A 16878-nucleotide genomic window follows, 5' to 3' on the forward strand; every position below is an offset into this window, starting at 1 on the left:
GATTGACCAAGTGTATAGAGCTCCAAGGAGATTATGTTGAAAAATAAAAAAAAATTGTTTTTATACTTCATTCTAAGGACTTATTGAACTACCCTCGTATCTCAAGATTTTTCAAGGCATAATTTTCCATGGTACAGAGACATTCAAGTATTTCGCATTTTTACAATCGACTCTGGAATCTGCATACATTTTGGCGAGTTTATTATAAATAAAATGTTTTTTAATCCTTGGAAATATATAAATTTAGAAAAAATTAGAATAAACTATTATTATTATGTGTAAAATTAAATAACTTTTTTTTTTAATCTGTGAAAGTAACTTTACTAAAGTATAAGTAATTTCTCAATCGCACAAGATTCTAGGTATTTAATTAATATGATTAATTTAGAAAGATTTGATAAATTATACTACAAGATATTCTCGAATATGTTATTACCATCGCATCAATTAATAAAGAATACTGAAAAGATCATCAGTATATTCTTGAAATACTTAGGGGAAATGAAGAGATTTTTCATGGAAATATATTCTTTTAAGTCAATTTCATGTGGGTACTATATTAAATTTAATTTTAAACGCTTCAAATTTTTAAGATTTATATGAAAAATATTGACGTATAGATAGGTTTTTAAACAAATAGTTGAATTATCAAACAATACCATGCATTGTATACAAAAAGAGAAACGAATTTTCAATCAAAAAGGAAATAGTTAAATTTTCGGTGAAAAAATTAATTTTCAACCAAAAATATGGCTACAGATATATACATGAATCTTCTACTTGAATAGTTGAATTTTAAACAATAAAAAATGATTTCTCTACTAAAATGATTAATAGAACTATAATAGTTGAATTTTCAACAAAAATTATGAATTTGCAATAAAATACATGAACTTTCAAGCAAAAAAAAGAAGAATTTTTAAATATTCACATAAAAAAATCATTTTTATCTAAAAATATAGACAAGTTTTCAAGAAAATGGTTTAATTTTTGACTGAATAGGTCAATTAACAGTTTGAAAAATTAATTTTCAACCAAAAAAAGAAATGAACTTTCAGTCAAGGAGATGAGTCTTCAATGAAAATGATGAATCTTCAATAAAGAAATTAATTTTTAACAAAAAAGTTTAACATTTAACCAATTAGTTGAATTTTCAACTTAAAAATTTAATAAATGATATTTCAAATGCAACAGATTACAATTTTTATCACACAAAAGCAGTTGAATTCAAACAAAAAATACTAATTTTCAACAAAAGCTAGATTTTTAACTAAGAATGATTTTTTAGTCAAGTGAGAAAAAAATGTCCATCTAATTGTTGCATTTTCAAGCCAAAAGATGATTTTTCAAAATATGGAAGTTTTTCAGTAAAAAAAAAATTAATTGTCACGCAAAAATGAAAAAGAATTTTCAAATAATTAGTTAAATTTTTAACTAAAGTTTACCACTAAAATGAGAGAATATTCAACTGGATTAGTTAAATTTTCAGTTAAAAAATGAATTTTCAATCTAAAATAAAAACTAATTTTCAACTAACATTTCAACCGAAGTGATGAACTCTCCACTAAAATAATGGAATATTGAACTGGATTAGTTACATTTTCAGTTAAAACAATTAATTTTTATGCCAAAATAAAAACGAATTTTCAACAAGATATTTAGAATTTCAACCAAAGTGATGAATTTTCAACTAAAATGATGAAATATTTAACTGGATTAGACAAATTTTCAATTAAAACAAATAAAAAAAATTCAACTAAATAGTTTAATTTAAAGTTTAAGAAATTAATTTTCAACCAAAAAAAAAAAACAACTTTTTAGCCAGATATTAATTTTCAATTAAAATTATGCATTTTTAACCAAAAATGTTAATTTAAGAAACAAAGTTTCTTTCAAGCAATTAATTGAATCTTCAATGAATATTATTATTTTACCAAAGAAGTCAAACTTACAACAAAATACAATAAAATTTCAACCGAATTGTTGAATTTTCAATTCAAAACATTCAAATTTCAAACAATAATACAAAAGTTAAATTTTGATAATGAAATTTCTAACCAAAAAGGTGGATTTTCAACTAATAAAAATAATTTTTAAGACAATAGTTCAACTTTCCATTAGGAAGTTGAATTTTCAATCAATCGGATTAATTTTGCACAAAAATTTCAAATTTTCCTATTGCAATTCTCAACTGAAACAATTCAACTAACACTGCAAAATAAATTTACAAAAAAAAACAGAAGAATTTTCGTAAAAATAGATAAATTTTCAAGTAAAGAGATGAATTTTTAATAAAAATTATGAATTTTATACCAAAAATGACGAATTTTCAACAAGATACATGAATTTTCAAATAAAAAATATAATTTTTCAACTGAAAATGGAAGAACTAAATTTTTAGTTAAACGTAATACTCAACGAAGTAATTCCACTTTCAAGCAAGTAGCTAGTTTAATTTGCAAACAAATAAGATCAACTCAAAACAAAAAAGATAATACATAGTTGATACTTCAACAACAACAAAAAAAAGTACTTTTAAATAAAAAATACTTGAACCAAAAAAGAATAATTTTTAATAATCTAAATAGTTAAATTTTCAGGTAAAAGAATGAATTATAAAAAAAAAGATTTTTCAAGAAATTATTTACATTTTTTAACCAAAGAGATGAATCCTCAAACCAAAAATTATTTTTCAACGACGCAGTTCAACTTTCAAACAAGATATTTGATATCTAAAGTTCCAACTAAAAAAAAAGTTTTGATTTTTAATAAAAAATAGTAAAATTTAACCAAAAATGACGAATTTTCAACAAGATATAATGAATTTTTAACTAACAAAGATTTTTCAGTCAAGAGAGAAAAAAAATTCCAATCAAGCTGTTAAATTTTCAAGCAAAAAGATTCAGCCGAGAAGATTATTTTTCTACAAAAAAAAATTGAATTTTCAACAAAATAGATAAATTTTCATTTAAAAAAAGATTCACTCACAACAAACAATTGATTAGTTGAATTTAAAATTTTTTAAATTATTTTTCAATAAAAAAAATATATAATTTTCCACAAAATATGTGAACTTTCAACAAAAAAAGATTAATTTTCAACAAAAAATTGTTACAGTTACTTACATTTTCAGTTACAAAAATTAATTTTCAATTAAAATGATGGAACATTCAACTGAATTATTTAAATTTAAATTTTAAAAAATCATTTGCAAAAAAACGAATTTTCACCAAAATAATTAAATTTTCAATCGGAATAGTTAAGTTTACAGTTCAAAAAATTAACTTTCAACCGGAAAAATAAGAATTTTCAATAAAATGATTAAACTTTCAACTGGAATAGCTCAATCTACAGATAAATGATTGAATTTTCAAACAAGAAAATTAAATTTCTACCACAAAATGACCAATTTTCAACAGGATACATAAATTTTCAACTAAAAAATATAATTTTTCAACTAAACTTAATTCTCAACGAAATAATGCAACTTTTAAACACGTGGCTACTTTAATTTACAACCAAAAAGGATGAACTCTTAACAAACAATATAATACATAGTTGATACTTCAAACAAAAAATATTGTACTTTTAAACCAAAAGAAAACTTGATTTTGGACAAAAAAGACGAATTTTTAACAATCTAAATAATTGACATTAAGTTTCAAAAAGAAATTTTTTTATTCAAAAACAGTTAAATTCAAACAAAAACGACGAATTTTCTACTAAGAACGACTTTCAGTCAATAAAGAAAAAAAATCCCAAACAATTCGTTGCATTTTCCAGCAAAAAGATGAATTCTCAATTGCGAAGATTATTTTTCGATCAAAACGGTCGAATTTTCATCCAAATACATACGTTTTTAATCAAGTAGTAGTTTAATTTTCCAGTTGACAACATTAATTTTCAACAAGAAAATTCAACAAAATAGTCAAATTCATTAATGTAAAGCTACTTATACTAATAAAAAATGTTAAATTTTCGACTGAACAGTTTAATTTTTAGTTTAAAAAATTATGTTTCAACAAAACAAAACAAAAATTTTTAAAAACTTAAATTCAGTAATCAGTGTGGCTGATTTGATCCAACTAAAAAATTCGCGGTCATTTCCTGGTTCGGAAACATTTTTCATGGACAATAAAATGAAAAAAATCAAATTTTAAAGCCAAAATTTTATAACATAGAAGCTGCTACCACTTTTCAACTAACAAATTTTAAATTAAACGCAGTTACGCTGCCAAATAAATTTTTTCTTATTTTTATAAATTATAGAGTTCAAAGATTCAGTTAAACACTTCTTAAATTAAGAGTTAAATTATTTTTATTTTTAATAGTTTTAAAATCCTCTAAATGCTACGAGATGTGAATCCAATATCTTGAAAAATTTAAATGTTGTTTTACATTATTTCAAATTTTTAATTATTTAAAAATTTTTTTCAAGACTTCTAAACACGTTTTAAAATGATTCGAAGTTTGCCTAAACATTTTGTTTTTAATTCTGTCAAATGAAGCATGTTTCTTTCACAAACTTCTACATTTATTTATCATAATTTTGTATTATTTATATGCGAATAGCCGGGTTTTGTCGGTACAATTAGATAGTTCGTTTAAATTATCTAGAATCATTTCAGATTTTTTATTAATTTTGAATTCTTTCAAAACTTTTTAATTTCTCTTCAACTTGCTGGAATTTTTGCTAAGAATAATAGATGTACAATTTTTATTTCTATATCAAATTTTAACAATTTGAATTATAAATTTAATTTTTTTAAATAGTACAAATAAAATTGTAACGTTCAAAGTTTAATTTTGTTTGTTTAGTTTTGAATATTTAATATTTAATATATTTATATTATGATTGAATGGTTTAAAAATATAATATTTTAGACTGAAATAATATTGGAAATTTAATAAAAGCTTTTAATTATGAATATATTATTTTGAATTTATTCTAAAATTGAAAATAGTGTATAAAATTTCAATGAGGCCATTACATTTGTTTAACTAATAAGACTTTCTAATTTAACAGTTTAATTTTTAACGTTAAAATCTGGACATTCTAAAATTGTGAACAGGTTCCGAATCGCCTTACAAAATCAATTATTATTCACTTCTTAAATCTTAAACTACAATTCAATTTCAACAATCATTAATCAATTTATATACACAGTTGATCAACTAAAACGGTTTTTTATCCAAAATATTCGATTTCAAACGCCTCTAACTTTTAATTGTTTGAGCTCTGAAAACTTTGTTTTAAAATTCTTTAAATTAAAATTTAAACACGAAAAATAAAATCTGAAATGAATAATGTTTAAAACGAAAGATTTTCGAAATACGCATTCTAAACGGAATGACATAATTGAAAAATATAACAATTTAACTAATTATTTGCAGAAAAGTTGAAATCAAGGTTAGACAGATTTTATTTTCTAAAAATTTGTAAAATTCCCTGTGAAAAAATAAAATCAGTGTCATTTTCCGGTTTCCCCGGTTTCATAAAATTCCCGATTTCTCGGTCCAGTAGCCACCCTGAGTAATATAAAATCTACTTTTCCATTATAAAAAAATTGTTGTTTAATGTTATATCACAATTTTTAAAAACTTAAGCACTCTATTGTTCGCAAATATTTTTCCCGCTCAATAAGATTTAAAAAATCGAAATATAAAGCTAAACAGTAAAAGTACAAGTAATAAAAAAAACTAAAGCATTTAAAGTGGAACTCTTGAATTTTTAACTTTTAAAATTGAAGTTTAAAAGTTTTTAAATTCAAAAATTTTCTATTTAATTGTTCAATAATTTACACGTATAAACTGGAAGGTACTAACACTTTTCAACTAAATAATTTCAAGTTTATATTAATTTAAACTGCAAAATAAAGAATTTTTAACCTTCATAAATTATAGAGTTCAAAAATTTAAACTAAATTCCAAAAATATAAATCTAGGTTAACATTTTCAATACTCTAAATTAAAGAATCAATCAATTAACTTTAAAAATGGTCAAAATTATATTATTCAGTTATGTTAGGCCATTAAATATTTTTAAATAAAAATGTTTTTCAACTTAAAAATCCTTAAATTAGAATATAAAGTATTTTCATTTTAAGTAGTTTAATCATCCTTGAAAAACTTTAAAATTGCATTTTTTCAAATTTAGCTTTATTTTTGAATTTTTTTCAAAACTTCTCGATAACTTTAAAAATTAATTGAATTTGTCCTACAAACTTTAGAAACTCCTGCGAATTAAAAAAATGCCCTTAAAATGTGGATTTCTAAATGACAATTGAACACTTATTATTTTTTGAAACAATTAGAGTAATTTTAAGAGATATTTATAAGTTCAAAAAAGATTAAAAATTAATTTAGAACTTGAAATGATTTCAAATAATTTTGACGAAGTGTGTTTATAGAAGAAATTTAGAATTATTCGTAACGGAATTTTGGTGCAAATACTCACAACTTAATTTAAAACAAAATGTAGGTTTTTGCAGTTTACAACAAATTTAGAAGCTTTTTAAGAATTGTGAAATGCTCCAAGCGAATAAAAAGATTTTCTAAAAATTTCTAGGAAAATTGAAAATGATTCTTCATTTTGACAAATTATTTTAACAGAATATTCAAAAAGATTCCAAGAGAATTTCAATATTATTAAAAACGACCCGGGAAGAATTTAAGGATTTTTTAAAACAAATTTAAGTATTTCTAAAAATTGTAGGACAAATTTTATTCAGTTTAAAATATGTTTAGAAGTTCTGAATTTTTTTTCGCAAACTTCGTTTAAAAGACTTGATATTATTTTACGTTTTAAATTAATTTTGAATCTTTTCAAAACTTCTGAATATCTCTTAAAATTACTCAAATTTTTTCACAAATAATACGTGTTCAATTATTATTTATACATAAAAATTCAACAATTTCGCTTACAAATTAAACCTTTTTTTCACGTAGAACAATACAAATTGTGACGTTAAAATGTTAAAAGCTTTTCGAAATTTGAAAAATTTAAAGCTTTCTATTTCAAACAATTAAGTTTCAAATTGTTTACTTTTAAATATTTAGCTTCAATTTAGTCTTCTTAAATTGCAAGTCAAATATTGCTAAATATTAAATAATTATCCTTTTTCTTAATTAAAACTGTTTTAATTAAATGAGTCAAAAAATGAATAATTTGGACTGAAACAATATTTTTGATTTAATAAAAGCCTTTAATTACGAATTAATTACGAACCTCGAAATTCTTTAACTTTCAACGGATTTATAATCATTTTATCAAATCAATTATTGTTCAGTTTTTAATACTTAAAGTACAGATCCATTTCAAAAATTATTTATTTATATTTACAGTTAATAAAATAAAACTGTTTTTTGCCAAAAATTTGCAATCTCAAGCGTTTTTAATTTTTAATTGTTTAAGTCTTCAAGACTGCGCGTTAAAATTCTTTAAATTATAAATATAAGTTTCAAAATAAAAATCTAAAATAGATAATTTTTCAGATAAAAGATTTTCGAATTACGCATTATAAACTGAATGATATAAAAATTTAAAAAGATATCAATTCAACTATTTAAAAAACGGTTGAAATTGAACTTTGACAGATTTTTCTTCTGAAAATTTGTAAAATTCCTGGTCAAGAAATAAATTCACTGTCATTTCCCGGTTTTTCCCGTTCTCAGAAAATACCCTATCCAGCGGCCACACTGCATTTACTGACATTTCCAGATTTTTCCAGGTATACAAAAATTCCCGGTCAATTTCTTGTTTTCCAAAAGAACCGATACCCTGAGAATTATAAAACTCGGAATAAGAATAAAAAATTAATAATTACTTTAGAGCAGCAGCAAAGCCCTGGATGACTTCTCCAGCACTGGGGCCAATAAAGTGCATTCCAAGAATTCGCTGATCATCATGTCGAAGAGCTACAACTTTGACGTAACAGTGCTTTACATTTTTCTGTGGCACGAAGAATTCTGTCGGCTTGTAATAAGCGTGGTAGACTTCAATCTTCTCCTCTCCATGCATCGCAATTGCCTGCTCTTCGCTCAATCCTACACATCCATATTCCAAAGGACTAAAAACTGTAGTTGCCACATTTGTATAATCCATCTTGGCTGTAGAATTTCCATAAAGCCGTCTTGCTAACAACTTTCCTGCATGGATTGCGACTGGAGTCAACTCTGGTTTTTTCTGAAACATTTCAAACAAAGACACGATCAATATTTTGCAAAATATCAATAATAACCCTTCGAGGACACACTGGGTCATATTGACCCTGTCACCGACTTTGACAAAAAATATCACTCAGGCGTTTGAAAAAATTGCGATACCGTAGCCTTATTAGTATAGTTCGGTGTCGCGACTACAGTTTTAGACTCTTTCTGTAGCGCGCCGAGTCATCAGTCGTCGTTGAGAAGCGATTGAAATCGAAGGAGGGTCATGGAGACCCATGTGCGTACTTCACTCCGAATTTACTAATATTTGGATTTTTCGTTTCCAACAATTATAAACGTTTGTTAGTGAAAAAAGTGACAAAAACTTTTTTTTTAAGTTTGTGCAAGGGCACACGACCACAACTAGAGAAAAGAGTGAGATGTCAATTTTGTGCTTACAAAGTAGACAGGAAGACAAAGGTAAAGTATCCATCTTTCCAGCGACCAATGTGCGATGACCATCACTCGTATATGTGCAACAATTGTGATGGTTATAAATAATTATGAGTAACTATATCTTTATGTAAAAAATTAGAAAAAAAATTTTTATAATAAGAAATTCTTTTTCCATTTATGTATATGAAAAAATCACTAGTTTTCACACCTTACATATCACCTTTATCATTACGCGAGATAAATACCTTTTTTTAAGATGCCAAGTAGGACAATTTTTTTATTATTTAGAAATACTTTGAGAGTATGCAAATAAATTCTTAGCTAAAAATATTAAAAATTAAAAAAGTTATGATTTTTTCATAAAACTTCATTTTTTGCTCAAATATTTTTTTAAAAAGATTTTAAAGATTTTAAAGACAGTTATAATAATTATATACTACTTTAACATACTTGAAAGTATACCTCTACATTTTGTTAAATAAAAAGGTTCAGTAGTTGTGAACTTATAAGACAACCAAAAAGTGAACGGGGTCAGTTTGACCCAGTGTGTAGAAGATGTTTCAAAAAATAGGTGTGTACTCGAAGGGTTAAAACTAGATCGATAAAAGGATCTCAGAGATTTATCAGCAGGCTTCGGATTCACTTCAGATATCAAAAATAGTGTAAATGGTGTCAAATACGCAAAAACTTTCTCCTGAAAATTGTCTTTTTAGTTATAAATTTTATTATTTGGGTGAAATTTTAACAATTTCCTTAAAAAGACATCCTTTTTGGTTACAAATTCAACTGTTTTGTTAAAAATCCCTATTTTTTGGGTTAAAAATTTAGCTATTTTCGTAGAACATTAACCTTTTGATCAAGATTCATATTTCGTTGCTGATAAGTCAACTGAAATCTTTTTTTGGGTTAAAACTATTTTTTTCTGAAAATTTGTCTTTTTGTTTAAAAATTCATCTTTTTCAATATAACTATTGCACCTTTCTTGGAAAAATGCAACTGTTTCATGGAAAATTCAACTACTATTTCCTAGAGAATTTACTTTTTGTTTAATCCTTAAAAGGCATTGTGGGTCTCTGACACCCCAGGAAATTTACAAACTCTTATAAACCATAGTAATTCGAAAAAAATAATAAGTGTCGCCATCTAGCTTTAGTTGGAGACACTAACTGTAAGTAAAGTCGTTTAGTAGCATACTGCGACTGTGTCAAGCGTCAGTCTGCTAACAGCAGCTGCTGAAAGTGGAGGTAAAAAAAATCGTGGGGTGAAAATAAATATATTTTTAAAAGCATCCATGTTGCAATATTTTTTTTATGAAAGTGCATTATTTCAAAAGCATAGTCATAAATTTTCAGGTTAAAATAATTAAAATTGCGTGAGTTATGAATTTTTAAGTAAAACCCCCACTTTTTCACTTTTTTCAATCATTTTTTTTAACGAAATTAAAATAAATAAATGGCTATAAAATCAAATCTATCTAATAAAAGATACCTTAAACTATATCGGATAATTTTATTGTGAGAAAATATTCAATAGGGGTCAAACAATACAAGATTAAATACGGTATGCACTTTGAGGGTTAAAATTCGTATTTTCGTGCTGAAACATAAATTCAAATATTTTTGAATGAAAATTCAAGTTTTTCTTGTTGAAAATGCAAGCTTTTCTTGTTGAAAATATGTCTTTTTCGTTAAAAAATCCATCACTTTTAGTAGAATTTTTCGTGGACAAAAATGCAACTGTTTAGTTGAAAATGTAACGATCTTGTTAAAAAGTCATATTTTTTGGTTAAATATTCGACTATTTAGCAGAAAATTTAATTTATTGTTTACCATTCTTATTTTGGTGTTGGAAAATGAACTTAAATCTTCTTAAAATAAATATTTAACTATTTACTTTAATGTTTTTTTTTTAATTCATCAGTTTTAGGAAAAATTTCATCTTTCCTGAATAAAAATGCAACTATTTGATTGAAAATTAAACCATTTTGTTGAAAAGTGATTTTTTTTCTAATTCTGCTGATTGATTGAAAATTGAAACTGAAATCTTTTCTAGGTGAAAATTCAACTTCTAAACACATTTTCTTTGTTTTTTGTAATTAAAAATTCATCTGCTTTTCAGAGAAATTATTTCTTTCTTGGATAAAAATACAACTGTTTGGTTCAAAATTAGTTTTTTTTTTTAAATTGAAAATTCAATTTTTTTCGTAGGAACTTTTTTTTTAAGAACTGCATATTTTGATTGGGAAAAGTCAACCCGAATCTTTTTTGGATGAATGAACTTATTTATTGTTTAAAAATTCATATTTTGATAGTAAAATGCCAACTGAAATCTCTTTAAACAGAAAAACCGACTATTTTTTTGAAAATTTATATTTTTGATTTAAAAATTCATCTATTTCGGTAAAAATTTCATTTTTTTTAACGAAAATGCCACGTTTTTGTTAAAAATTATTCTTTTTTGTTTGAGTATTCAACTATTTTGTTTGAAAGATTTGGTTGAATCACTTTGTTAGGAAATATATTTTTTTTTTTTAAGATTTACATTTTAAATTGAAAATCCATTTATTTCGTTGAAAGCTGAACTATTATGTTATCTTTTTGTTTTGGTTTAAAACCAATTTTTAACCGAAAATGTAACTTTTCCAATTTTTTAAGATTGACCTTTTATATTTGAAAATTTTTCTTTTTTTGGTAAAAAAATACTTTTTCTGTGTTGAAATTTTGTTTTTGTTGTTTAAAAATGCATCAGTTTCGTGAAAAATTAATTTTCTCCTGAACTTATATTTTTTGTTTGAAATTGCAATTTTTGTAAAGAAAATTCGTATTTTGGCTTTAGGGTTTAATATTTTAAACTTTTATTTATCTCTTGAGTAAAAAATCTTTATTTGCTGAAAATTCGTATTTGATTTTAAAATTATTTTTGCTTTTTTGCATAAATTTAATCTTATTTGATTGAAATATAAACCATGTCCTTTTTTTGTTGGGAATTTATCTTTTTAGGTTGAAAATTCCACTATTATGTTAAAAATAATTCAATTTTCTTTTTTTGAAAATTCAAACATTTTGTTAGAAAGCCACCCTTTATAGTAGCAAAGAGATTTTTCGTTTAAAATAAATTACCAAATTTGAAAATGAGAATGCAAATAAGAATCTGTACAAATTTGGGGAGTCTTTTAAGTTTTTCAGAAATGTTAAAAAAATATAGAAATCCACGAAAATATCGAAATTACGAAAAAAAGCATTTGTTCAAACACATATTGTTAACGCGCAAAGCCAAGTCCGTCATTGATCGAATCCAAATTAATTGTACTTTTTCAGGGTCCTAATACGCTATTCCCTATACAGTTGAAAATTCAGCTATATAGGTTGAAAATTCGCTCAAACATTTGATTGAAATTTTGTTCATTCTTAACTAAAATTTTTGTTTATTCAAAATTAAACTTTTTTTAACATTAATCTTTTTAGTTTGAAAATTTATCTCATTCTGTAGAAATTTCACATTTTTTGTTTAAAGATGCACCCTTATGGTTAAAAATTAATCTGTAACAGTTGAAAATTAATTTTCTCTTATTGAAAATTCAACTGTTTTGTAGAAAATTCATATTTCTGGCTCGAGAATTAAAAAATGTATACCAAATTTAACTATTTGATAACAATTTTATGTATTTTGTTGAACATTTCGTCTATAGACATTCGTCTATCTTTGGTTATTAACTAATCCCTTTTAGTTGAGGATTGAAGCATTATGTTAAACATTCATTTGTGTTTGTTAAATCCAGCTGTTTTTTATTTTAAATTGAAATTATTATTTTTTGAATATCAACTTTTACCATTTTGTTTGAAAACATTTTTTTGGCAAAAATTCATTTTTTTAAACTGAAAACGTTTCTATTTTATTAATAATTCAGCTGATTGATTGAATATGAACTTTTTCGAGGAAAATTCATATTCTCAGGTTGAAAATTCAATTGTTTTGTAGAAAATCATCAGTTTTAGGAGAAATTTCATCTTTCCTGAATAAAAATGCAACTATTTGATTGAAAATTAAACAATTTTGTTGAAAAGTGATTTTTTTTCTAATTCTGCTGTTTAGTTGAAAATTGAAACTAAAATCTTTTCTAGGTGAAAATTCAACTTCTAAACACATTTTCTTTGTTTTTTGTAATTAAAAATTCATCTGCTTCTTAAAGAAATTATTTCTTTCTTGAATAAAAATACATTAATTAATACAAAAATTCATTTTTTTAAACTGAAAACGTTTCTATTTTATTAATAATTCAGCTGATTGATTGAATATAAACTTTTTCGAGGAAAATTCATATTCTCAGGTTGAAAATTCAATTGTTTTCTAGAAAATTCATCCACTTGGCTTTTGAAAATCCAACTTGGTTAAAAAATGTATCTTTTCTAGTTTAAAATTTCAACTATCAGGTTAAAAAATGTTAGAAACGAAAAAATTGAAATTTAAAATTAATAAAATCTGTACTGACACCACATCTGCTGTTTAAACTATTTGGTTAAAAATTGACGTATTTTGTTGAAAGTTAATTTGTTATGGTACAAAATTAATTTTCTTACTTGAAAATTCAACTATTCGCTTAAAAATATAGGTATTTTCTTAATAATTCATCTTTTTTGGTATTTTATATTCAAGTTTTTTTTAATGCTAACTTCAAGCGAAAAGCACAAGCATAAGGTTTTCTATGATTTTTCTTTTATTAGGGATTAATTGTAGATTTAAAATTTCAAATTTTAAATATAAAACAACTTCAAGAAACGAAAACCCAATCAGGTTTTCAATAACAATGAAAGTGAGATTTTCGAGACATATAGTTCACTGTTTTTAAAATAAGAAAATAAAATATTATTTATAAATTAAATAATATGAGAACAAAATTATTAAGATTAAGTTTGAGATTTTTTTCTCTTTCGTGACACTATTGAATCAATTATGTTAGATTTTCTTTCTTTACATTCTCATTCATGAGTGTAATGCAATCATTAGCCTTTAATAAACTTCTTATGGGTATCAAAATCAAAATTAAGTTCGTTAATCAGATATTTCAAACAAAAATTTAAAAATTTAGAGCATTTTCAAAATTAAAAAAAAAATTTTCTTGAAATTTTAGAAATTGTTGTCAAAGTTTCTTGCGGATGTTTGAAAGACTTGCAAGTTATCCAAATGACATTTATAATTTCAATGAAAATTAGAAAACTTATATACTTTAGAAAATTTTGAAAATGTTCAGAAAAAATAGAAAAAAATATTTTTCTGATATATTAGGAAATCTCATTTAAATTCTTCCCTACATATCAAATATATTTAGAAACTATCTTAATTAAGTTGGTCGATTAGACCATTATTCAAACAGTTTAAACTTTTTCGAAATTTGAAGAAAAATTTTTTTACGAGTTTTAGAAATTGTATGTCAAATTTTCTGATACATGACAAAAAGACTTGCAAATTATCTTAATTAAATTTTTAATTTCGATAAAAATTAAAAAAGGTATTTGCTTTTCAAAATTTGGAAAATTTTCAAGAAGAGGAAAAAATTCAATACAAATTTCTACAAGATATAAAATAAATGTATTTCGAAACTATTTTCGTAAAATTTGTTAATTAGACAAATATTCAAAGAGTTGGATTATTTTCAAAAATATGCAATTTTTGTTTTTAATAGATTTGAGAACCTTGTTTAAAAACAAATGGAAAAAATTTTCAGTTCCAATTTATGGCTGTAATCCTCAAAAGTTTAAATTACAGTTTTCGACTTGAGTGATGATATTTATGATATTTGAAAAGGTCAACAATATTTGCTTTTGCCTTTTTTCTTTCAATCATTGATATTTTAAACTACTTACCATTTATTTATTAATGGCCGCAAATTTCTTTTAATTATGGAAAAAATAATCGCAGCTTAAAAAATGGGAAAAGGAGGAAAAAATAGATAACATTCTCAAATATGGGGATTTCACGGGATTTAAAGGAAAATGGGGGGAGGGGTAGACTGTGGTCCTTAAAGTATTAACCCTAAATAAATAATTTAAAATTAAAGGTATACTTACATGAAGAACATCTCCAACTGCGAAAATGTTAGGCACGTTCGTCTGTTCGTTGACCGCGTCTATCTTGCCAGACTCCTTGACAAGTTTAAGTCCCACGTTTTCTGGTTTTAACTCTTTAGTCAAAGCCCTTCGTCCAATTGCGAATAAGACGGTATCGTAAACGTCCTGGTGAACTTCTCCATCCTGGAAAAAATTTCATTCATTTTTTTTATCATTATTATTTATTTCTTTAATTTTTCGTTGAACATTGATCGTTTTCAGTATAAAATTCAATTATTTGATTAAAAATTAGCTTTTTTGTTTAAAATTCGTCTTTTTCGGTTGAAAATTATATTATTTTCGTACAAAATTCCACTATTTGGTTTGAAATCAAGTGACTAGTAGAAACTTGATATTTTCAAGTGGAAAACTCAGCTATTTTGTAGGGAATTCGCCTTTTTGAATTCCAAATTTATCTCTTTTCGTAGAAATTTGATCTTTTTTTATTAAAAATGTAACTGTTTGGTTGTACAGGGTGTCCAGCGAATCCTAGGAACAAAATTGAAAGCTTTTTCCATGTTTTCCAGGTCAAGAAATTAATTTTTCTCATGTCTCTTTTTACATTAAATAATCAAATAACCGTTTTTTATACATGTAAAAGATGAAATATTTTATTTTTTATTGGCCAACAATTTCTAAAGAAAGCATAATCATAAATAAGCAAATTGTTTATTTTTTTCGAACTTAAGTCGTCTTTGTGAAATATTTCGGATCATTCAAATCTTTTTAAACCTTCTCAAATGAATTGAAACCTTTTTAAATTGCTTAAAATCTTTGAAATGCTATTAAATATTTTTAAAAAAATTTAATTCTTTGAAATATTGTTGAGATATCACCTACATCTTTTGTATTTATTTGAAATCACTGTAATATTTGAAATATTCGTGAAATATTTTTAATTTTTATACAAAAAAATGTGAACTCGTTTAGAATCTTTGAATTTTTTGTATTTCTTCGTGCTGTACCCTTTTTGAAATCTTTTAAATCTTGGAAATTTTTTGAAATTTTAACAAATTTTGGGAAATGTTCGAAATCTTTTGAAATCTTCTAGATAAAATTTGAAATCGTTTAAAATCTTTAAAATTTTTTGAAACCTTTAAAATCTGGTGTATTGTAAGGATTTTGAAATTTTTCAAATTCTTATATTTTTTTGAAATCTTTATGAAGTTGTCATGAAATCTGTGAAATATTTTTAAATCTTTATAATCTTCGTAAAATCTTTCAAAACCTTGAATTCATTGTGAAATGTTTTGAAATATTTTTAAATCTCCTTAATTTTTTTTGTGTGAAATATTTTGTGTTCGTTTGAAATTATTGAAAACTTTTGAAACCTTCTAAAATTTATTGTAACCTTTTGCAATTGTTTAAAATCTTTTGAATGCTCTGAAATCTTTAAAAAAGATTAATCTTGAAATCCTTATAAATTCTTTGAAATTCAAGTTTTTCCTACATTTTTTGTATTAATTTGAAATCACTGGAACATTTCGAATATTTATGACATATTTTTTAATTTTCTAACAAAATTGTGAACTCGTTTAAAACCTTCGAATTTTTTGTATTTATACCTTTTTTATTCTTTGAAATTCTTGTATTCTTTTGACATCTCTATAAAATCTTGGTGAAATCTTTATAATATTGTGAAATATTTTGAATTCATTTGAAATCAATAAAATATTTTAAATCTTTGAGCAATCTTTTGAAATTTTCCCCAACAAATTTTTAATCGTTTCAAATCCCTGATATTTTCTAAAATTTTTGAAATCTGGATTACTATTTCTTTCTCAAATCTTTACAATCCTGGAAATTTTTCCGAAACTTTAAACAATTTTAGGAAATGTTCGAAATCTTTGAGACATCTTTCGAAATCTTCTAGACAAATTTGAAATCGTTCAAAATATTTAAAATGTTTTCAAACCTTAAAAATCTGGTGTAATGTAAGCTTCTTGAAATGTTTGAAATTCTTGTATTCTTTTGAAATCTTCATGAAATTGTCATAAAGTTGTTGTGAAATATTTTTAAATCTTTAAAATTTTGGTAAAATCTTTGAAATCTTCGCGAAATGTTTAAAAATATTCTGAAATCTTTCTTGATTTTTTGTGTGTAAAATATTGTGTGTTCGTATGAAATAATTGAAATCTTTCGAAATCTTTGCTACATTTTTTGTATTTAT

The 16878-nt window shown here is 24.1% G+C and overlaps 1 protein-coding gene across 2 annotated transcripts in view; it reads right to left on the minus strand.

The window, feature by feature from the left end:
• Positions 1–16878, minus strand: part of LOC117181332 (thioredoxin reductase 1, mitochondrial) — a 43115-nt gene that overhangs the window by 901 nt on the left and 25336 nt on the right. For both annotated transcript variants that reach the window (XM_033373892.1, XM_033373893.1), the window contains exons 6-7: positions 14670–14852; positions 7827–8185 (exon numbers count right to left, since the gene is read on the minus strand). In XM_033373892.1, coding sequence (XP_033229783.1) covers positions 7827–8185; positions 14670–14852 — 542 coding nt within the window. The remainder of the gene's footprint in view (positions 1–7826; positions 8186–14669; positions 14853–16878) is intronic.

The sequence above is a fragment of the Belonocnema kinseyi genome, chromosome 10 (genome assembly GCF_010883055.1).
Source record: "Belonocnema kinseyi isolate 2016_QV_RU_SX_M_011 chromosome 10, B_treatae_v1, whole genome shotgun sequence".
Lineage (NCBI taxonomy): Eukaryota > Metazoa > Arthropoda > Insecta > Hymenoptera > Cynipidae > Belonocnema > Belonocnema kinseyi.